The 22671-nt window shown below is 58.1% G+C and overlaps 1 protein-coding gene across 2 annotated transcripts in view; it reads left to right on the forward strand.

Annotated features, from left to right (window-relative positions):
• Nucleotides 1–7708: 7708 nt before the first annotated feature.
• Nucleotides 7709–22671, forward strand: part of PAX7 (paired box 7) — a 102645-nt gene continuing 87682 nt past the window's right edge. Inside the window, exons 1-4 of one of the 2 annotated variants that reach the window (XM_061147815.1) lie at nt 7709–7793; nt 10350–10585; nt 11155–11284; nt 12466–12600. In XM_061147815.1, the coding sequence (XP_061003798.1) occupies nt 7709–7793; nt 10350–10585; nt 11155–11284; nt 12466–12600 (586 nt within the window). The remainder of the gene's footprint in view (nt 7794–10349; nt 10586–11154; nt 11285–12465; nt 12601–22671) is intronic. The other variant, XM_061147816.1, reaches the window with a different exon arrangement.

Here is a 22671-nt window from a genome sequence, read left to right on the forward strand (position 1 = left end):
ATTATTATATAAGCATAAAGGAAACCTATTTTACACCTGTAAGACTAAATGTATAAATATGAACCAACTGCTCCCTCTGGGAAATGGGGATTGTGCTTTTAATTCACCTAGACAAATATGCAGTGCTCGCTCCCTTCCATCTATACATTCCAATGAAGACCGGCATTTGCCGGGGCTGCAGAGTAACCCCCCCCAAGACTGGCCACCTCCTCCCATGGTCTAAGCATCTTCTGGGTTCCCCAGGGCCCCCAGGAGGGGGCTGGGCTCCTGAACCTGCGAATTGCGTGGACAAGGTCATCTCAAAGACTCCCTCCCAGGTCTGGCATGCTCTGGTCTGGTCCTGCCATCCCCTCCCCACCCCTCCTCACCCCCACGAACCTATGGTCATTAGGCTGTTTCAATTTCACTCATTTATTCATTCAGGAGCATCTCTGAGCACCTGCCACATACCAGTCTCTGTGCTCAGTGCTGGCGATCATCCAATTTACCAAGAGAAGAAATGGGAGCAAGAAAGAGAGCAGCCTTTAGAGTCACAGAGACTAAGGTGAAATCCTTCCCTATCCCCTGGTGGCTCCGTGACCTGGGACCAGCCTCAGTTTGACCTTTGGTGTTCAGTTGCTAAGTCACGTCCGACTGTTTGAGACCCCACGCACTGCAGCACACTAAGCCTCCCTGTCCTTCACCATCTCCCGGAGCTTACTCAGACTCATGTCCAGTGAGTCGGTGATGCCATCCAGCCGTCTCATCCTCTGTCACCCCCTTCTCCTCCTGCCCTCAGTCTTTCCCAGCATCAGGGTCTTTTCCAATGAGTCGGCTCTTCACATCAGGTGGCCAAAGTATTGGAGCTTCAACTTCAGCATCAGTCCTTCCAGTAAATATCCAGGGTTGATTTCCTTTAGGATGGACTGGTTTGAAAAGGCAAAAAAGATATGACACCAGAGGAGCCCCTCCGGGTCGGCAGGTGTCCAATATGCCATTGGGGAAGAGAGGAAAAATAGCTCCAGAAAGAATTTGACCTTGGACCCCCCTGAAGCTCAGCTTCCCCTCTGTACAATACAGACGCTGGTATCTACCACGAGGAGTGGCTCTCAGATTAAGCAGGCTTTCCTGAGTGCCTGGCGTGGGGCTACCGTTCCAAACTACTAGTCACCCTGGGGCTAAGGGTCAAAGAGTAACGTGGTCACTCGGTTTAGCCCTTACTTGAGCGCCCTGTGTTCTAGCTCAGCCCCAGAACTGCAGGGGAAAATGCGAAAGGAACGCAGTGGCCAACTGGAGGCTGCGGGAGGGAGTGGGGCCAGCACCCGCTGAGGGCCGAGTGCAGATCAAACACTAGCCTAGGTGTCTGCACCCAACTCACCGCTGCTGCTGAAGACGGCACAGAGCAGCCACGCTCGGAGCTCCATCTGAGCGTCTTTCTCTCTGCCTGTGTGTCTAATCGCCCTTCTCAGGCTCCAAGAGGCTGAGACAGTCTTGGCACACAGAAGCCACGCCAAAGGTTCAATATCCCTACAAATCACTCACCTCACAAGATTCAAGACCCCGTCTCCCAGCCTTTTCTCAAGTCCAGACATTCTGCTTGTGCCAGATTCATTCATTCACCCACCCATTTATCCAATGAGTATTTCCTGAACATCTACTAGGGAACTTAGTTGACAGCAGGAAATACACAGAGGAAGTGCTCCTGCGTCCAGGAGAAGAAAGACCCCTCCCCACATGACGGAGGAGGGGCCTTCTCCAGGAGAGGACACCTTGGGGACCCGAGGAGCTCAATTCCACCAGCTTCCCCTTAGCAACAAGCCCATCTGAGGTGGGAACCCAGCAGTGTTTGATCTTTGTATCCTCAATCCAGTCCCACCCCAGCCCTCCAAAGCCTGGGGGCCTGGAGGGAAAGTTTGACCGGGCTTGCGGGCGTCCCTGGAACGTGTGCAGAGCCACAAGCTCCAGGCTGGCTGGAGCAGACCGCCGCCACCCCTTTTGGATTTGTTTAATGAAAACGCTTTGCCGGTTCCATAGATGCTCAGCTGTGATAAGGTAACCGTGTGAGCACGGTAGACAACCCGTTAGCGCTGGACTCAGGGCAAGTTGAACTTGGAGAAATGAACTGAAGGGGTCAGTGACGGCAGCCCATCTTCATCCGACACGTGGTCTTTTGTTCAGGCGGCCAGGGGCTTGGGAGGAGACAGACGCCCCTCTGCAGGTGCCTCCGTGGGCCCAGCACACAGGGCTTTCTGCGGCACACTCACTTCCACCTCCTCGGTCTGTGTGTGTGCACGCACACACAGGCACACACGCCCACAGACAGACATCCCTGTGCGCTCTCACACACTCGTCTGGGTACCCAGGCGTGCTGAGCTCACTTGTGCTCACGCACACTCTGACACGAAGTCACCTGCACCCCACTCCACGCCCCTTAGGCCACTGGAGCCCGATCGAAGGGACACTCTCGTCTTCCTGGGCAGGTCCTTTGCCCACCCCAGAAATGGCAAGGGAAGAGAGAGTCACGGGCAGAGGGAAGGTGTGTACAGACGTGGGGGGGCACACTGTGAAGGCAGCCTTGACGGCATTTCTGAAAGTCACCGGAAAAGCAGTTACGAGAGAGGGAAGTCCAGGGGAGGAAGAGGAGGACGGGGGCGGTCCCAGCGGTCCAGTCACCACGGCAGTGAGAGACCCAGGCGTCTCGGCACCTCTGAGCTCCGACCTCACTGTCCCTCCTTCCAAATTTCCAGGAGGTTCTCAGGACAGGAGAAAGAAGAGCGGGAGGAGGGGGAGGAGGATGGAGCCCCAGGAAGAAGGAAGGAAGGAGGAGGCTGCCTGAAGCCTAAGGAACAGCGGGCCTGGGAGAAGCCTCGTTAGGAGTGCGCTGTTGTTGTTTACCTTGGGAACTGGAATCCAAGGCACCCCATTCTGTTTTTCTGGGGGAAATTAAAACGTCAAGCCCAGCAACACCCCCGTTTTCTTCTTCCTCCTCGGGTTTGGGCAAATATTTCAAGGTCACTCTGAGAAGAGTGTTCCTTTGTAAGAGGAAAAAATAATAAAAGATGCTGGGGAGTGGGGGGAAAGGTGTTTTTTCTCAAGGCTGCCTCTTCCAACACAGCCCTGAGGAATTCTGGCCTCCGGAACCTGGAGAGAGCCCGAGCCGCCACTGGAGGGGCCTTTGTTCGCAGATATTCCATTTCTCTCCCCGCCCCCACCTCCCTCATTATCAAACATTTGAAGACTGAATAATTCCGTTTGTCGACGTCTTAGGCTGGAGCCTCTGAAAATGCAAAAGGCTCTGCCAAAATCAAAACCCTTGGTTTTCAAGGTGGATTTATCACCCTTTAAAGGAAGGTTTATTGGGTAATCGCCTTCAAAAGGTGCTCACTGCACAGGGATCTGAAAGAGTGTCCTCTCCCTGGGGCTGGGGGAGAGACCCCTGGCCCCCTGGGGGCCGGGAAAGGAGCCCCACTGGTGGCCATGACTGATCTCACACGTCTCATCAATTCACAGCCAGAGAAAGACCAACTTCCGCAGCTGAAGTCAACCTGCGGTCTTGCCCCTAACCCTTGGGGCTTCGTCTTTCCCATTTTAACTGGGGTTGGAGGGTTCCATTTGGGAACGTGGGGGGTGGGAGAGTCCTTATTTGAGCATTGTTGTGGCCCTTCAAAGAGCGTTGGAGGAGACCTTAGACCAGACAAGGTGGCGGTAGAGAACCACTGCTCAAGTCCTTAGGGCGTCTAGGAGAGAGTGGTTTCTGCAGGGAGCGGGGTGCTCAGCCACACTGGGCCGGGCCTGGACAACCTCCTTTCGAGAGTTTACGGTAGCTGCCAAACAGAGGAGGGTGTCTTCCCAAAGGTCGTTGTCCAACCCCATCTAACCAAAGCGCCCCCCCCACCGCCGGCCCCGCACCCGGGACTCAGGCTCAGAGAGCCAAGGAGGACCGCACATTCTTCCGGAAAGCGTGGCGATGGGGGACGCGGTGGATAAAGTGGGCAGAGGAGGAGAGGAGATGGCCGGGGAGAAGTCAGGAAGGCCTAGAGGAAGCGAGAGGGGCCTGGGAAAAAAGACAGAGGAGCCCGCGACACAGACTGTGGGGGCAGGGAGGGGCCGAAAAGTGTGTGCGAGAGGCCGAGCGAAAGAGGAGGGGAATGAACAGGGAAAGCAAGAGACGGGTGAGGGGCTGGAGGGAACGCTTCCCGGCCACCGTCAGCCCAACAGACGCCCTCTGGCTTACAGCAGCGAGTGGGGCTCTTGGGAGGAGGTTAACCTCCTGTGTTGGGGAGCAAAGCGGGGCCAGGGGGTCAGCACGGGAGCCGAGAGGAGGGGGAGTGTTCCCTCCCCTTCCAGCGGCAGCTGCCCCAGCGCCCAGGTGAACCACCCCCCCTTTCCCCTGCTGGATGTGAAATCGCCATTTCACCCCGCCACACTTCTTAATTGTTGCAAAAATCATTTGTGAAATTGGTCTCCAACAGGCGAGAACGGCCACGCTCATTCCGACAGACACCCCCCTCTTTCTCCCCCTCCGCCCACCCCGCGGGAGCCCATGGGATCCCCCAGCCACGGAAACCCACCGTTGGCGCCGCCAGCCTGGGTTTAGGGGCGCCGGCTGGGGGGTCAGGGGTGGGAATCTCCCTCGCAACTGACTGAACCCGCCCCGCTGAATCTTCTGCAGCAGCGGAGGGCAGGGACCAGGCCAATAGTTAGATGGCCCCCGAGTGGGCCGCCCGAGTTCCAACGTCCTTGGCAGCCACCAGTCGGGGCCTGAACCGAGAGGTCTGGCTGCGTGCTTGCCCCACTGGGTCCGGAGACGAGCCCGCGCCCACACCCGCGGCCAAGTGCGCCAGGAGACAGAGCTCAGAGCACTCCAGAGGGCTTCTCTCACCCCGGGGACTGAGCAAATCCTGACTCACACCTTCCTGGTGGGCGCTTAGAGCTACGCCAGGACAAGGAAGAGACGGCAGAGCCTAAACATGGGCACCGACCCTCACTCAGAAGCACACACGCCCACCGCGGACCTACACGCAGACGCACCTTCCCCAGCGCTCACACAGACGTGGGCACAAGCCTGTATTCACACACAGACACGCTGGCCCACTCCACCCACACGCACAGAGGCAAGGCGGCTTAAATTCTTCATCACCATGATGGAAATTACTGATGGACGCATGAATGCATGAACAACATGTATGTGTGTATGTGTGTGTGTGTACATACAGCCACCTCAGGAGGTCAAGGCAGGCCAGACCCGCCAGCGAGATGAGATGGAAAAGGGACTGACTCAAGGCTGACTCACCGTCCCCAGACCCACACATTGCCGTGTAAAATGCCGCCTTCCCATCTCTCTTGGGGGCAAGTGGATTCAGTAGGGTAGCATCTCCAGAAAGGAAAGGGTCACAGAAAACCTGGCAGGGCCCCTGTAACTCAGGCAGCCTGGCACCCTGGTTTCCTAAAGGCACTGGTAGGGGGCCCTTTCCAATTTTAAAGCTACTTGGCCTTCCCCCCTCAATTCTGGGGCCCCTAGGGGGCAAGAGTGTAACAGCTTTGCAGCAGGCCCCCATTTCTAGAAGGTCTCCCCCACCCCCGCCCCACCTCAGGCAGGAGCAGCCCCCAGTACTGGAATAGAGAGGAGAGGAAGGAGATTGTCACATGCTGAGGGGGCAAAGGTCACAGGTGAGGAAAGGGGGAGGGGAGGGGGTGCCCGGGGCCAGCCTGAGGAGGCTCCCAGGCCAGGCCAAGAGGGGGCTGACCCCAGCACGGGGAGAGGGCGGGCAGGGGGCAGGCTGGGGGTGGGGGCGAGTTTGGGGGATGGGTTTATTTTATTGTATCTGGCCTCCAGCGCTGGGCCGGAGACACTCTTTCTCGGGGGAGACAAAAGACCCGCAGTCGTGGCGTCCTGCCCCGCTGGGAGGGCGTTTCGCCCCTAGGACTCGGCATCCCCCTGGCAGAAGGGTCCGGTCATTCCAGCCCTGGGGAAGGTGGCGAGAGCGCAGAAAGTCAGGACCTCCCACCCACACTCAGTGATTAACTGGGGCTCCCTCCCCCCACCACCAGAGGACTTCTGAACTGGGGTGCTCGGGGGTACCCCCATTCCCAATTGCCAGCCCTTTGGACCCCCAGATCCTGGGCACCAACTTGTGGGTCCACTCAAGGCAGCGAAGTACCTGCTGGAGAGGGCTTCTGGGCATGAGCTGAAGAGGGGCAGGAGTTTAATCCTGGCTGGAGATGGGTGAGGGCTGGGGCCCCGGGACGGGAGGGGAGGAGGGAGTGGGTCCCTAACACTGAGCAGAGGGCTTTCTGAGCCCCACACCCCGCCATCCTTCTGGGCTTCCCAGAGCTGCAGGAGGCCAGGCAAGAATAGGACACCAGGGCTCAGAGGCAGCTTCGCCAAGAAAGTCATACCCCCACCCCCAGGTCACCTAGGCCAATTCCAGGTGGACCCCAATGGCAGAAATGTCAGAGTGTGTGAGTGAGACCAGGGAGAAGATGTGAGATCCAGCTGGGCTCCGACTCTGGGAGGCTAGAGCTGAGGCGAGAATTCCAGGCAACCACCGACGGGAGGCAGGCATTCCCATGCAGCCGGACTGCAGAGCCAGGCTGTGGGCGACCGGGGGACTGGGGGCTCGGCCGACCCGGCCCATCCGTCAGGGGAAGACACCGGGACTGGCGGGGGGGGGGGGGGTCCCTCCCCTTCTCCCTCGCCCCCCCAGCCCCCACCACGCCCCCGCCTTTTGCTCCCTCTGTTTTAACTGGCGGTTCAGATGCTCCCCCCAAAGCAAGGTGAGTCGAGGCTTAAAAAACAGAGGGGGGAAAAAAATAAATTCGTAGAAGATTTCTTCGTTATTGGTCCTCGGCTGCCTCCCGCCCTGGCCCCCTGCCCTCCTCATGAATAAAAGAAAAGTCCGAACCCATCACGTCTCATTCGCCGCCGCCTCCTCCCGCGCGCGCTCCAGCCAGCACTTCTGCGCAACTTACCCAGCGGATCGCTCGCCCTCGTCTCCCCCCCGACCCCGCCACCCCCTTGTCGGCCCCCCCCTCCGGCCCCCGAAACCCGAGAGGTTCCTTCTTCCCTCCCCAGATCTTCGGGGGGGGGGGGCGGGAGTGTGAAAGCTGGCGTGTCCGCGAGGAGCGAGTGTGGTCGGAGAAAGAAGGCGTGGAGAAGAGCCGGAGAGGAGAGGGCGGGGGAGCTAGAGGATAAATATATAAATAAATACGGAAACAGGAATCCAGTCCGCAGCCGCTCGGCTCAGAAACTTTGGCCCGCAGCGCGGGAGCGCGGCCCTCGCCAGTCCGAGGCTGGGGGCCCGGACTCCGGCCGCGATCCCCCCGCCACCCCCGCCAGCGTCGCTCGGCGTCCGGTCCACGGCCCCCGCTGCTGCCCCGCGCATCCGCCCGCACAACTTCTGGCCGAGCGGGGCGGGCAGAGGAGGCCTCGGGGTGGCTGTGTTCGTTTGTTTGAACTTCCTCGTCGCCACCTCCCCTCTCTCCCCAGCCTCCCGACCTCCGCCCCCCAACCTCACCCCCACCCCGCCCTCCCCGCTTCTGGACGCGAGCGGCTGCTGCCGGGGGTGGGGGGTGGGGAGTGTTTGCCGAGGGGAGGGGGAGGAGGTTTAAAAAAAAAAAAGGAGGCGAAGAAGAAGAAGAGGAAAGAAAGAGATCGCGGCAGGGGGAAGGGGAGCTGACGGGAAGCGATTTTTGCCGACTCGGGACCCGCCGCCGGCGTGCGCGAAGAATGGCGGCGCTTCCCGGCACGGTACCCAGGATGGTGCGGCCGGCTCCGGGGCAGAACTACCCGCGCACGGGGTTTCCCCTGGAAGGTAAGAGCGCCCGGGGTGGCCTCCCTCCTCCGCCAGGGCCTCCGAGTCCTCGGAGAGGTGGCAATCTTCGCGGGGCGGCGGTGGCGCCAGCACGGGGGGAGCCGGGCGGTTCCCTTCCCTTCTGGGTCCGAGTCCCGGCGCCCGACCCAGGAAGTTTATGGGGACCCACACTTGTCCGTTTTCGCGTGGGTTTCACCGACCGGCGGCCCCAGCGTCGCAGGTCCTGGGTTCCGGCCTTTCCCCGCCAGGCTGAACTCCGAGGCGATCTCGAGTCCTGGTCAATTTCAAGTCCTAGTGATCTCAACTCATTCCACTATTTTCAGATACTTTCCACCTAATCCTCTCTCTGCTCTCCCGCGTTCTGCCAGCTACGGGGCTTTCTACTCTTGTTTTGAATTGTTCTTTTCACCCCGGGATGGTTTAACAATCCCTTTTATTTCGAAATACCAACAGTGTGTGATGTTTTATCTGTCTTAACTAGGACCTCGCCTTCGAGGCTGGAAACAAACAAAAAAATTACTTCGAGGCTGAAGTAATGAACAGTAACGATTTCCGCCCCTCAGAAACTTTGCACTCGGGCTTCCGAACTCTAGAAATCCCTCGGGAGAGACCTCAAGACGGCGAGAGGGCACGGAAATGTCCAGACAAGGGGAAACTGTTAGTTTTCTAAGGTGTCCTCCCTAAACACCCAGCACCGGGGATGAGCCGGAGGGACTGGCGGGGTGAACCGGTTCTCGGCTCCAGCAAGGGCTGGAGCGCACCGAGACCATTTCCTGAGTTTTTGTTCTGTTTTCTTTAAACTAATATTAGGCCTTCGACCTGTCAACTGAGGGATCCCTTGGCTTCTGGGGGTAGGTAGCCCAGGATGTCAGACGTGGTTAGAGATAGGTGCGACTTTTTTTTTTAATTAGTCTTATAATTGTGTGAGCCACTTGTGCGCAAGGAAGGGAAACAAGGCAAGGAGGGGAAGGACGGGCAGGCAGCCTGCGATCTGTGGAGGGGGGTGTCCCTCCGGCAGCTAGACGGCGCGGGTCCCGGAATTAGACCGCGGCGAGGAGAGCGGCTCCGTGATCAAGTGCGCGCGAGCAGCCACGCAGGCGGGAGAGCGCGCCGGCCCGGGGATTTGTCGCAGCGCTCTCTTGTAGCGAATGCAAGTAAAACAGGCGGCCGTGGCCGCGCAGCGGATTAGGACAATATTTGCCCAACATGACGGAGAATACTGAAGAGAGCCGAGCCGGTCGCTAAAGAGGCTCTTGAATATAAAGTTGGGCGCTCGAGAGCTCTCCAGCGCTAATGGCATATCCCGCCACGGAGACCGAGTCACTCTGACTTGGCGACGCACGATTTCTGATTAAATCCGAGGGTGGCTTCAGGCACCCACTTTTCCATGGTGGGGGGGACCGGCAGAGCGAGGGGAGGAGGCGGTAAGAACAGCTCAGCCACCGAGCCTCTGCTCGCCTCCTTTCTTCCAATTATACTGCCAGCTCCGTCCACTCCCGGGGGCTGTGAAATCGTTCTAATCTACCAGATCTCCGCAACCGCGAGTCCCCAAATTGGGGGGATCGAAGCTGGATTAGTGCGCCGGGTGTCCCCCCCACCCCCAACCTTCTGGGAAGAAATTGTGTGGACTCTGCATTAAAGCCTCCTCTGCGTGCTGCCCTCCCCGGCTCACACGGAGGAACCGCGTCTGTCTTCCTGGTTCCCAGAAGGGACTCTGGCCCATCTGTGCACCGGCCTCTCCGAACCTGCAGAGACAGTTCATGGGTGTCTGAGGCCAAATGAGTATTTGATTTAGGAGCTTGCTGCCAGTGGAGCAGTTCACCCCCAAATTATCCCCAAACGAAATCTGAACTGCCAGAGGGGTTGGAAGGAAGTGGAGTCCCTCGAGGGGCAGCCAGGAGCCCCCGGGGACAGCAGCCAGAGGCTTTCTGTCGCAGGCCCCTCTGCCGGCCCCTCTGCTGCACCTCGGCCATCCAGTTATGGGTAGGACAGTTCTGCTGCAGAAGCCGGGGCTGTAAATACTAGTAATCCACCAGCCTTTCCGGGGCCGATACCCAATGGATCAGACTTGACCACTTAGAGCATGGAACCGACCGGATGGGCCCCATTGCACCCGTTATCAGCCTCTCTAGGAAGCAAGCAGACCCTCTGTCCAAGCTGCCGGCCCAGGGAGGCATCGGTTCCAGAGTCCCCAGGCTCCACGGTCTCTGGGCTCTCCCCTCTCCCCTCTGTGTCTCTCCCCCCTTTCTCAGACACAGACCCCCAGGTGTGTCCTCATCCCCCCTCGTGCAGCAGGACTGGGGACGGGGAGCATCTCAGAGGACTCTGGCAGCCGGCCTGACCACTGTCCCCATCCCTGCCGGGCCTTCCCTTGGCTTCACGGCAGCTTCCCCCTGACATCTGAACTGCCACAGCTCCAAATGTGGGGGACAGAGATCTGCTTACAGGGGTCTTGGGGCTCAAACAAAACTGAAATCCAAAGGGCGGAACTCAGTGTCTTATCCTCATCCTCACCCTGGGTCTCTCTTTTTCCTCATCTCCCCCTTCCCTCTCCAGTGTCGACTCCGCTTGGCCAAGGCCGGGTCAATCAGCTGGGTGGGGTCTTCATCAACGGGCGACCCCTGCCAAACCACATCCGCCACAAGATTGTGGAGATGGCCCACCATGGCATCCGGCCCTGTGTCATCTCCCGCCAGCTGCGTGTCTCCCACGGCTGCGTCTCCAAGATTCTCTGCCGCTACCAGGAGACCGGGTCCATCCGGCCTGGGGCCATCGGCGGCAGCAAGCCCAGAGTGAGTGTCTTTGCCGCAGAGCTGACAGCCAGCCTTCCCGTGGCTGGGGGTCCTGGCTGGAGCCCCGCTCTCTACCCTGTGTCATCCAGTAGCAGTAGCGAGTCTACATGCTACCTATGGGCAGTACAGTGGAAGAGGGTCCTCAAGCCCAGGCCTCCACCATTATTTGAATTTCTCAGGGATGGGGATAACTGGGGTCCAGATTGCCCAACAGGCCATTGAGTCATTCCTGTGTTGTCCCTACATCTGCCCAGAACCCCGTTGCCATCCCAGATAAGGGAAATCTTCCTTCAGTCTTGCCTGGAATAGTTGGGGGGGGGGGGGGCGGAATCCTAATTAGGCTTCTAGTTTATTACCTATCACTATCCTGTTGCACATTCCCCAGCCCCAGCTGCCTTCCTGGGAGCCAGGAACAGGTTTCTGGAAAGGATGAAGCCAGTCTCAGAATGGAGGCAGGGTGACCAGAGCCATCAGCCTGGCCCCAGGGCTCCTGGGAGGTTGATATTAAAAGTGTCTCCCTCCCCCCACCCCATCTTTCCACTCCGACTCTCCCACCTCCACCTCTGAAGCAGGTGGCGACTCCGGACGTGGAGAAAAAGATCGAAGAGTACAAGAGGGAAAACCCAGGCATGTTTAGCTGGGAGATCCGAGACCGGCTGCTGAAGGACGGGCACTGTGACCGCAGCACCGTGCCCTCAGGTGAGAAGGCAGCTGAGCCAGCAGAGCTGCCCGGAGTCCTCAGCCTGCGTCTTCTGTTTCCAAGTCACCAGGGCCAGGGCTTGGGTCGTGTGGGGCTGGAGCTGGGAGCCGAGAGGAGATGATGGATGACGAGGAACTTGGAGAAAAAGTTGGGAGAAAAAGCACCAGAGTGCAAAGGAGGCGAGGGCACAGGAGGGAATTAAAACTGTAAGGAAGATGGGAGCAGGGAGGAAGGGAGGAAAAGAAGTTAGGAAAGGAGAGAGGAGGAGAAGGAAGGAAGGGAGGGAGGAAAGAGGGAGAAAGGAAGGGAGGAACGCAGGGAGGCCGGGAGGGAGAGAGGGAGGGGGGAGGAAGGAGTTGAGCAGAAAGTTACAGAGTTGGGTGACAAGGGAGGTTCGGCCTACAGAGATGAGTCCAGCCTAGAAGGGTAGGTCACAAGCTCCCTGGACTTTGCTCCAAGTCACCATTTCTGTGCTGTTGCTGCCACCGGCCCCCAGTGGGTCCCGAACGCGGAGGCCCTGGATCTTGCTGCCGGCGGATGGGAAAGTGCCCCCGGTGTATACGTGTGTGTACCTGAGCATTCAGGCTGCGGGGCTGGGAGTGTGGGGAGCAGCCAGCGGCTGGAGGGGCTCCGGGGAGGTCCTGGGGGTGGGGTGGGTATGAGTGCTTCTAGGAGAGGGGACAGGCCACCCACTCCAGTATTCTTGGGCTTCCCTGGCGGCTCAGCTGCTAAAGAATCTGCCCGCGACGCGTGAGACCTGGGTTCGATCCCTGGGTTGGGAAGATCCCCTGGAGAAAGCAATGGCTACCCACTCCAGTATTCTGGCCTGGAGAATTCCATGGACTGTATAGTCCACGGGGCCGCAAAGAGTTGGACACGACTGAGTGACTTTCACTGACTCATGGAGGGTATGTGATCGTGCAAAGTCCAAGTGTGCAGAGACGTGATAGGGAGGCTCTAGGTGGGAGCCTCTGCCACGGCCTTGGGGAGTCCTGCCCCCGGGGAGTCTCCGTGTGAGTGACAGTACCTGCGCCTCCCAATAAGCCTAGGTGTTTACCTGCGATAGGGGTGGGGTGGGTGTGAGTCCCCCTGAATGTGTGTTTAGAGGGGAAACGCGCTTCCTGACTTCTCCCAGGGCCCCAACGACTTATACCCGCTCTTTTGCCTTTGCATTTCTGAGGTTTAGTGAGTTCGATTAGCCGAGTGCTCAGAATCAAGTTCGGGAAGAAGGAGGAGGAGGACGAAGCGGATAAGAAGGAGGAGGACGGCGAGAAGAAAGCCAAGCACAGCATCGACGGCATCCTGGGCGACAAAGGTAGGGGGCCGCCCCTCGCCGGGGACGCCGAGCCCGCGGGGCTGCTCGTGCGCCTGCGTGCGGGCCAGTGGCGGCGCTGTCCCACCGGACCGGCTGGCGGAACGAGAGCCTGTCGGGGTGTGTGGGGAGCGCCCCCTCGGTGCGCCCCCCGGCCGGGCTGGGAGCGGCTCCCGCGACGCCGGTGCGCGGCAGAGCGGGGTCCAGCCGGCCTCTGCGTCCCCGGGGACCCGGCAGCGCGTGGGGGCTCCGGGGGCCTCGAACCGCGCACCCTGGAGCGCCCGCTCCAGCCGAGGGCTCCGGGTCGTGCGTTCTCCGGGGCCGGCGTTTTGGCTGCCAGTCCCTGTGTCGATCTATTATTTATAGGAAACTTGGGCAAAGGGGCGGGGGGCGAAGAAGGAGGAGTCGGCCCGCGGCTCCCTAAATGAATTTGTTAACCAGACCCGCACACGCTCTTTAAACGGTCCCTTGAAACCCCGCCTGACAGTTGACTGACCGCTGCAATCAATAAAAATTAGCGCGGGCCGCGTGGGCCGCCGCCTCACTCTCCGACCCGCGACGCCAGGGCCGCACAGACAGCGCGGAGGCAGAAGCGTACATTTTTAAGGCGCTTTCCTCTCGGGCACGCGCCAGTGGGCCCAGGGGTGGAGGCCAAGCTCCCAGATGCCCGGGGTGGGGGTGGGGTGTCCGTGGGAGGGAGAGTTTCGGGCTCCACCACGCCCTCTCCCCGCTTTTAGCGGGCTGGAGTCTGAGCCCTGCCGTTTTGGAGATGAGCTAGGGAAGGCATTTCTCTTTCAAGCGCCTGCACGCCCAGGAAAGGGGGTGTGTGCTTTTGTTTACTGACGGGTTAGTTTCAGGAGAAAGGAAAGTCCTTCCCCATCACCACTGTCTCCACAGGTCTCTTTGAGACTACGTCAATGTGTTTGGGAGGCGGTGGGGGGAGGGGGGGGGTTGGTCTTGGAAAAAGAAATAGAAACGCAAGACCCAAAGTCACAAAGATGGACCAGGGAAAGAAGCTAAACCCCCAGACACACAGCGCAGGGAGGGAGCAGGCAAACAGGAAAGGCAATGGCCATTATAACCTCCAAAAAAGAAAAAGTGGCTTTGGAAAAAATGGGGGAGGAGTGTCTTGAACCCCGAAACTTGTTCAAGCGCACAATTATGTTTGAGTTTCTTTCCAGGGGGTTATTGACGTCCTCCTCTCCTCGCCTCCCTGGAACTTCTCCCCGGGTCTCCCTCTGGTTTTCAGTAGTCTCTCCCAACCTTGAAGATGAACTTCACAGACAAAGCTCGCTTCCAAAGACAAGTCCCAGCGAGGCCCAGCCCCCACAGGCCTGGTCTAAGGGGGAGGGGGGAGCAGGGGCAGCCCAGTGTGAGAGCAGGCTGGGGCTGGGGAAGGGGCGGGCTATTGACATTCAGGGCCCCTAGTAGAGCCCAGTCCCACCGGGACAAAAGGGTTAGGGAAAGAAAGGGAGCGGGCTGTGCCCGGCACCCCGCTGTGCGGAGCCTGCGGAGGGCCTGGGGTCTGCAGGGGGGGGCGGGACCTGCATGCCAAGGAGCCCCTGGCTGGGCAGAGGTAGTCTGGGATCCCTGCGTGGGGAGCCACTCCATGTTTCAGTTTGGACTAGAAAGGGACTTAGTTGGACTTCCTTTGTGGGGGGCTGGGAGGGGACAGAGAACTCGAATAATCTTTCCTGGTCAAATACAGCACTGCAGACGCATCTTCTGAGAGGTACCCTGGGAGGAAAGAAGAGGTTTGGTTTTGTTCGGAGAGACTTTTAAGTGTGTGTGTGTGTGTGTGTGTGTGTGTGTGTGTGGCACGGGTATGTCCAATTCAGTCTGTGAGGAAGCACAACAGATGCATTTCTCCTGAGACGGAAGAGAAAGAAAGAGGGTAGCAAGTCTGGTCTGACGATGCCTTTGGCTCAAAGGAATCCAGGGGTTTCTAGTGCTGACCTGGGCTTACAGAGCCAGCAGACAAGCAGTTTCGTTGGACAGAGGTTTTCCCTGAGTGGAACCGGGAAGCTCCAGGTCCCCAAGGGTTTCAGTACGAGGCTCGCAGTTGCAGAGCACTGGCGCTTCTAGGAGTCTAGGAGCGGAGTTGCAGAAATGAAATGAAAGCGGTGGGCCGGGTGTCCAGAAAGCCATGTGGCTTGGGGTGTGTGGAGCCCTGTGGCTAGGAGTTGGATGGCCGTGTAAGTGCATGTGTCTCTCAGTGTGGCTGTCTGCCCACCAGACTTTGGAACGGAATCGTGGGGGTCTGCGTGGATGTGTGGTGTGATCGCAGACTGGCGGAATGGATGATGTGAGAGTTGGGAAGAGAGAGGGGCTGTCTTTCCATCTGGGGACAAATGGTATCTATCAGCTCTGGATGTGAGTACCTTGGCCAGTGACTGGCATCCTGGTGAACCACCCAGTTGGAAACTCTCATCTCTCTCCCAGGCCCCAGGTGTCAGTTTCATGGCCAAGTTAAAGGTGAAAAGACCTCCCAGCCTCCACCCGCGTGGGCCAGGTGGGGAGAGGCAGAGATCCCCTTGGGCAGAGCAGGGGGAGGGGTGCACACCCACAAACTTTGTTTTGGCTTCTTGCTCTTGACAAATGCTTTCTCCGGGGGTTGCCCCTCTCATGGCGGGGAGTCGCCCAAGAAGGGGTTTAAGAGCTCTCCTCTTTAAGCGCTAAAGAGAGATCCCTCCCTGAGTCCGTTTTTTCCTATCGTCCGCTTGGCATTTAATAATGTTAAGACTTATTAGAGCTGGTAATGAAAACTGGGACTGCTGAATAGGAAACTGTGTTGGAGAGGGGTGTAATAGCTTCCAGGCATGGTAAGAAACTATTTATCCGCAATCAGTCCTCACTCTCAGAGTTTGAAGCACAAACGTTAAGTTGAAGGGTTTTAAAGCAGATTAAATTGAGCTTTTATTTCTGTGCACTTTCATCTCTGAACAGCTCACTCCTGCTCCCCTTGGGCTGATATTCATGAGGCTGTTCATATTTTTTTTTTTTTTTTTTGCTCTTATCCTTGTTAAGACTGAGTTATTAGGATTGTTAGTTGTGAGAATTCTCAGACCACTGTGGATAGGAGCTCCGGCCACACTCAGCACACCTGGAAAGGTTCATTGCCCTCAGCCACTTGGCCTCTATCCTCCTCACCCCTTCTCCAAGGAGAATCAGGGCAGACCCAGGCAGGAACCAGCCTGGGAAAGGCTTTGAGGAGGGATGGGAAAAGAAAAAGATTTTCCCAACCTGAGTCCAGGGAGATGCTTGTGGGAAATTTGATAGGGGTTTGCAGAGTCAAATTGTTCTTCTGTGAGAGCTGAGGGAGTGAGTGTGAAGAAATAATTTAGAAAAAGAGTAACAACAGTAATAATCAGTAAGAGGCCTCTTGCATTTGACAAGTTTAGGCTGAAACTGACCAGATCAGACCGCAGTTGGTCTCTAGGGTAGAAAGCCCATCTGGGTCACAATTAATATGAAATAAGGGGGAAAGTCACAAGATTAAAAAGAAAAGTGTGCATTCTCCCGGGGAGAGGGGGCGAAGTCCATCTGAGAATCTGTTGACATCTGAAGTGGGGGCCAAGGGTGTGTGTGAGAGGCAGATTTGTATTTCTTTGCATTTTTCCTTAATTCATTTTTAAAGCAGCGAACTTACAGGTGTGGGGTGAGAAATGACGGAGAAGGCAGGAAGGAGGGGAGAGCCCGAAGTCTCGGTTTTAGACACTTGTAAAAGGAGGTGGGAAACAATTTAATTTGGCAGCAGCGATAGCTGCTAATGCGGTTTTCGGTCGTTTGCTACACCGGAGGAAGCTGTTTTGATTGTGTGTACAAGGACCTGCCAAATTTAATTAGGCTCCGGGGGAGCGAATGAATAGGGGGAGGGGGGCAGGGCTCCCCTCAGCCCACACGGTTTTTTCGGCTTCACACCTGGAAGGGGCATTGTTTACTGGATAGGCGAGAAGGGGAAAGGGGAGGGGAGGGGCCCCTAGGGAGAGGGGCCCTCGGAAGAGCGAGCGAGGGAGGGGTCGAAGAGAGTCCATTTATCAAGAAACAATCTGCATTGATTTAAACCAACAAGTTCCCTCCTCTGTAAATGTGTGTTTAGAGAAAGGTAATTGACACTCCACCAAATCAAAGGATTACCCCGGGTTGGCAATCTAATCAAACAGAGTCCAGGCGGGATTTGAGGCTGTTCAGAGTGGGATCAGCTTCGCATAATGGGGGCTCGGAGGAAGATGGGAGGGTGTCAGGCAATTCCCCGGCTTTAGGCAGCGCTCGGCGGTGGATATTCAGTGAGACCGGAGGGGGAGAGGGAGGGGGCGAGGGCTGCGCCGCGCCGGGGCGGTGGGGGGATGGCGGGAGCGGAGAGGGGGCGCGCGGGGTAAGGGGGGATCTACCCCGGCGGAGGGGGCCCTGGGCGAGGGGCGAACCCACACTGGGCTGACAAGACTCCCCCTGTCTTTCCTCTACTCCCCCCAACCGAAGACGAGAGAGGGGCGGAGGGAGCTGGGACTAACGAAGAACAACAATGAGATAACTATTACAAAGGCGAACCCTGGCGCGCGCGCGCTCGCAGCCCCAGAACCCACGGTAAATAAACAGAGTCGGCAAACTGTTTGCCAGATAAACTCGTGCCTAAATCGAGTGTGACGGGCAAAGAGAGAAGAGACAGAAGGAGATAAGGTTGGAGGGGGAATGAACGAACATAATCTAATAGAAGACATTTAGAAAACAAACTTGAAACAAGCGAGAACAGGCGAGCGGAGGGTAATTACCCGCCCCAGAGAGCGAGGGACGCCTTCGGAGGGCTGCGGGTGGGGTCTCGGAGACGCGAGCCGCCGAGAGCCGCGCGGTGCGGAGGAGGGAGGCCTCTGGGACTCCGCAGGGAACCGGGAGAGGGTCCCCGGGGCGCGCCAAGGAAGGGGCTCGGATCCCAGACTGAGGCTCCCGCGCGGCCCCCCGTCTCCGAACGCGTTTCGGAGCAGTGTGGGGTCCCCCGCTGCGAGGGCACGCGGGTTTTCTGTTCACCCCCGGGCGCGCACCGCCACGCACCGGCTGTTTCCAGGCGTTTGTACCTAAAAGACTTGGTGTGCACGGCACAGCCGTTAAAGGAATTAGATATTTACCAGTTTGAAATAAGCCTGGCTAAGAAGAAGAGAGAAGAGAGAGAGACATTGAAAAGATGAGGCTGGGGGAAGACTTCAAACGAATTCATCATTTGGAATGGTGGAGAGGAGATTTACCAGACAGTATTGGGAAGTTATTTAGATATTAATAACACATTTTCCTGAGGCGCGACCACGGCGGCCATCTGCGCTGTTCTCCGAGCTATTTGGCTGGGTGAAATATGGGCGTCTCAAATGTTGGGAAGAGATAACGCAATCAGGCTAACCCTGGTCCTAAGACGGCATCTCAGCGTTAAACCCGGATTAACCTCCCCCCTCCCACCCCCGCGGCCCCCTCCCCTTTCACAGCTTTCCAAATTTTTCAGTGGAATTTACATGGAAGGATTTAAAAGCATATATAACAGTAGCCTTAAAGCAGTAAGGTGATTATTTGGGCTTTTTTTTTTTAAGGACGTCTTTCTGAAAATGATAGTTGTCACACAGTACATTTTATATAAATAAAAATATATACAAACATATTTTTTATACAGAGAGAGAGCACTGAGCAAATGAGATTTCCTTTTAGGTTGCCTGTTTGGCGTTTCTAGTTACCATCATCAGCTAAGTTGATGAGGCTTCATTCCTAATGGGGACTAAGGACATAAACATGAAATGTACAGGATCCTGGGCTCGGGCTCTGGCTCTGGCCCTGGGACAAGCAGAGTCCAAAGCCAGAGAGAACTCACACCACATAATAGACGGTCCCTGGTGTGGGGAAGCCTTCCTGTTATAAAGTGGGACGTACAAAGAGACACCCCAAAGGGGACGTTCTCCAGGGGCTTTGGGGCCTTGAAGGCCATGACTAAGGGGGGCACATTCCAGGAATTCCATAAAAATAGTTCCTCTCTGTCTTCCACTCCAGACTAACGAGGTAATTAGGAAACCCAGTTGGGGTTGGGGGTAAGAGGGGTTGGAAGGTTGGGACTATCCCCCCCCCCCCCGCCCCCAGTTTTTGCTGTCGTGGGCCTTCCTGCTTATCCGCCCCCCCCCCCCCTTGCCCCAGCTCTGGCTGAAAGAGGAAAGGTGGAAATGGGGTCAGCGCTTTCTGACCCGCTCCGGAGCGATTGGCCCCGGCTGGGGTCGGGTAGGGGGAGGGAGGGAACGCGCCTTCCCAAATCGAATCAAGGCAGAACGGTGACCTAAGGGGGAAACTTCCCCATTAGTAGATAGATCTCTCCAGAACTTCAAAGTGGGGGGAAGGGAGGGGCCAGGCAGGGGGGAGTCCGGAGAGCGCGCAGGGGGAACTAGGAGCTAGCCAGGGGAGGGGCCTGCAAGAGGAAGAGATGGGGTCGAGGGCAAAGGGGAGGTGGGGGCCAAAGGAAGGGGTGTAGGGAAGGGGGGGGGGGGAGTTGCACTTGAAACTTCAGCCCCCCGGGAGCGGGGAGGTGTCTCCGACCACAGCAGCGAGGGAGCGATGAGGGGAAGTTGCGTATACCCCAGTTCTTGCTCCCCAGAGGCCTGGGGGCATTCCAGGGCGCCTTGGGCTGCTCTCTTGGGCAGCTGAGTGACCGTGGGTTGCCAGGGGCTGGGGATGAATTGGTTCAACTTCCCTGGGGCTGCGGGTCAACCCTTGGACGTTTCCAAGATGCGGTCAGCCGGGGCTTCGGGGTGTGCTGGGTCCGAGCCCGGGTCGAGAGGAAAGGAGGGATGAGTAGAGACCCGGGAGACCCAGAGCCACGGAGGCGGGTGGTCGGGGGACGAAAGACAGCCAGGAAGAGGGTGGAGAGCGTCGGAACAGAGAGAGAGCGCGCGCGAGAAAATTAAGAGAAAGACCAGCGCGGGAGGAGAGAACCTTGCCTAGAGCGTTCGCGCAGGGCGAGGGAGGCGCGCAGCAGCAGGAAGAAAGACAAAGAGGCGCAGAGGCACCGAAAGGCCGGCCTGGGCCGGGCAGATCAGGAGGGACCGCGGGGCCCGGAGACAGCCCGCGGGAGAACGCGGGCGGAGAGGGCGAGCGCGCAGGGCCGGGCGGCGGCGGGAGGCGGGCGAGCCGCTGCCGTCCTTTTGATCCTCTGCGGCTTGCCCTTATCAGAAGAGCTTTCGGTGACACTGGCACAAAGGCAGTTCATCATATTACAGCGCGGCCCGGCGGCTCGCTGAGATCCCGCCGCTTAATTAGAGGCGAGAAAGTCGGGCCGGCGGGGCGGGCGGGAGGCCGACACGGGTGCTGGAAAGAGGCCGGCCCGCGCGCCTGGCCCCTCTGGGACTAGCCGCGAACGAGAGGGGGCGGAGAACCCTTTCTCGGAGCGTCGCTAAAGAAACGTCCCAGTCCGTGTTGCGCAGCGCGGAGACGGAGGCTCACCGCCTTCCGGATTTTAGCAGCCGCCCCTTCGAAATGCCCAGCTTGGGGAGGAGATGGCGCCCAGGCCATCATCCCCACTCCTAGCTTCGGACGCGGAGACTGGAGGGTGAGCAGAGTGAGTTACAGGACTGGACGAGCTGCCGGCTTCGCGCTGTTCTGGATCCAGTTCTCACCCACCCGCTCCCGGCAGCTGAGAGTTGGATTCCCGCCTCCGAGGGCCTGCTCTCCCAATCTCCGCCTGAACCCAGCAGGGCGAATCCGGGAGGGGCCAGGAGCGCTGCGGGGACCAAGGGAGTCAGGGTTCTGTCACCCCCACCCCCCAACTCACTAGCAATGAAATCCTGAACAACTGTCTTAGCCCCCTCTGGGTCTTTTTTTTTGTTTTCATGAAAAACCAGAAAATTGCACCAAGCCAAAGATTCTCATCCTCTGGGGGGCCCTGGACCCCTTTGAGAATCGGATAGCACCTGAGAAATTGGCCATTCACAGAGGTTCCTACAGGAGGCATTTTACAGACAGAATATAAAGGATCTCTCTCTGGGCTGCTAGAGGCCACACCCCACTAAGAACTTCACAGACACATGTTTTCTGGTGACTCCGGGATTCTTGAGGGAGCCTCGGATTCCAGGAGCAGGCGTCCAGGAGGAGGAAATGGATGGTGGATGGGGTGGGGTGGGGCAAGAGATGAGGCTGATCGCCTGCCGGCCTCTGGCCGTCGGTGCTTCCTCCTCTTTCCAAAGCCATCCCCATTTGGTGGTTGGAAGGGTCCTTTAGGAGGCTGTTACCTGCAGAAATAATCCCAGGCTGTGCTCCTCTTTAGTCCCTGGGAAAGAGAGAGAGAAGGAAAGGGAGAGAAAAAAAGAGGGGAGAAAAGACAGCTTCTGTAGGGGGGGGGGGGGCTGGTGCAAGTCTTCATTCATTCTATTAAAAATTGTTGAGCATCTACTATGTGCCAGGCATCGTGTTAAGTGCCCAGGGAACCTGAGACATCAGGAATGCCCCCTGCCTTGGCGGGGTTCTGAGCCAGGTGGTAGAGACACAAAATAAAAGGTTGGTGATAAACAGACGTGCTTCAGTGCGTGTGTTTGTGAGTGTTTACCTACTTGCCTGGCTACCTGTGTACGTCTGGGTGTTCGTGGCTGCTGACGGAGGTGGGGATGAAGTGTGTGTGTGGGTAGCTGGAGGGGCGGGCACAACAGCAGGATGTGTTTGGGGGCCATGGCTGAATTTGGCACGCAGCCTCCAAGCTCATCTGGGCAGCCGCAGGCAGCCGCCGGGTGCCTCCAAGCGCGCCGCGTGTTCGAGCGGGAGGAGGACCGGCCGGCCGCGGGCCGGAGCCGCCGGCCTTCCCTGTGCTCTTTGTCTGACCGGAGATCAAAGAGGCCCCTGGGCCGGGCCGAAAAGGGGGTGGGGCGCCGGCACGGAGAAGTAGCTTGGAAACTCCCCCTGAACCCCTCTGGGGTCCTTTCCGGGGAACTCGGACCCAACAGAGCCCCAGTCGAGTGGGCGGCCATCCTTCCGCGGGGCCCTCGCCACTCAGGTCACCCGGGGTGACAGGTGGAGAGGATGTGATGGCTTTGGGGCTGGAATTCAGACCGCCGGACTCTGAGCAGCTGGGGAAGGTGGAGAGACGGCAAGAGTGGGTGTTCATGGGTTTGGGTGCAGTGTTGTCTCTACTTGTGCGTGGAGATGGGGCCAGATCTCCTGTTGCCTGGAAGCTGATCCTGGGAGCCCGCGCCGAATATTCTGCGCCGTCTAGACAAGAACCTGGGATTCACGCTCGAGTTTTCTTTCTAGAGCGACAGTTTCGGCGTTGGGAGGCAAAAGTCAAAGTGCAAAATTTCTGCCACCCCCCCCCCCATCTTCGGCGATGGGGGAAGATTCTGAATTATTGCGCCCCCATTTCTGGGGTTTACCCGAAGTGTGGAGAGTGAATCCCAAGACAGGAGGTCCTGGAACTTTCTTGATAGGTGTGGCAGAACTTCCCTCCCTCAGGGGGTCTTCTCGTGTTTGGGTCGGGACTTTCTTTTTGATGGCCTGTACAGGCAGGCGACAGCAAGAGATTCAGCTGGTGCGCTCGGAGCTGAGAGCCCTAGGCGTCTCCCCCCACCAAAAAACAAAACAAAAAGCCACACAATCCCCTCTTTCCGCCCCTGCTTGCGCGGTGGGTTTGAATCCCGGGAACGCATCTTCTAGCGGGAGCCTCGGTTTCCCGATCTGATTAGTGGGGCTAAGACCCCTCCCCACCTCGCGAGGCGGGCGGGAAGCAGGGCCGGGAAAGGCTCTTTAGAAACCCGTCCTCGGGTCCGAAGAAGGGGAGAGGGAGGAGGGGGAGAGGGAGCAGGGGGAGAGGGAGGAGGGGGAGAGGGAGCAGGGGGAGAGGGAGCAGGGGGAGAGGGAGGAGGGAGTTCCTCCCCGCCCCGGCCGCCCCCTCCTCCCAGCGCCCTGTCGGCCCCGTCCCACTCGCGCCTCAATGGCCACTTTAGAAATACAAACAACTTTAGAAATAAAGTAACCAAACCCCCGAAAGGGGCTTTGAAGGGGCGAATGCCTGGTGGCGCTTTACTATGGTGTGGGCCTCGGCCCCGGCCTAATCCCGCTTTCATTTTCACCGAC

Source organism: Dama dama, chromosome 8 (genome assembly GCF_033118175.1).
Source record: "Dama dama isolate Ldn47 chromosome 8, ASM3311817v1, whole genome shotgun sequence".
Lineage (NCBI taxonomy): Eukaryota > Metazoa > Chordata > Mammalia > Artiodactyla > Cervidae > Dama > Dama dama.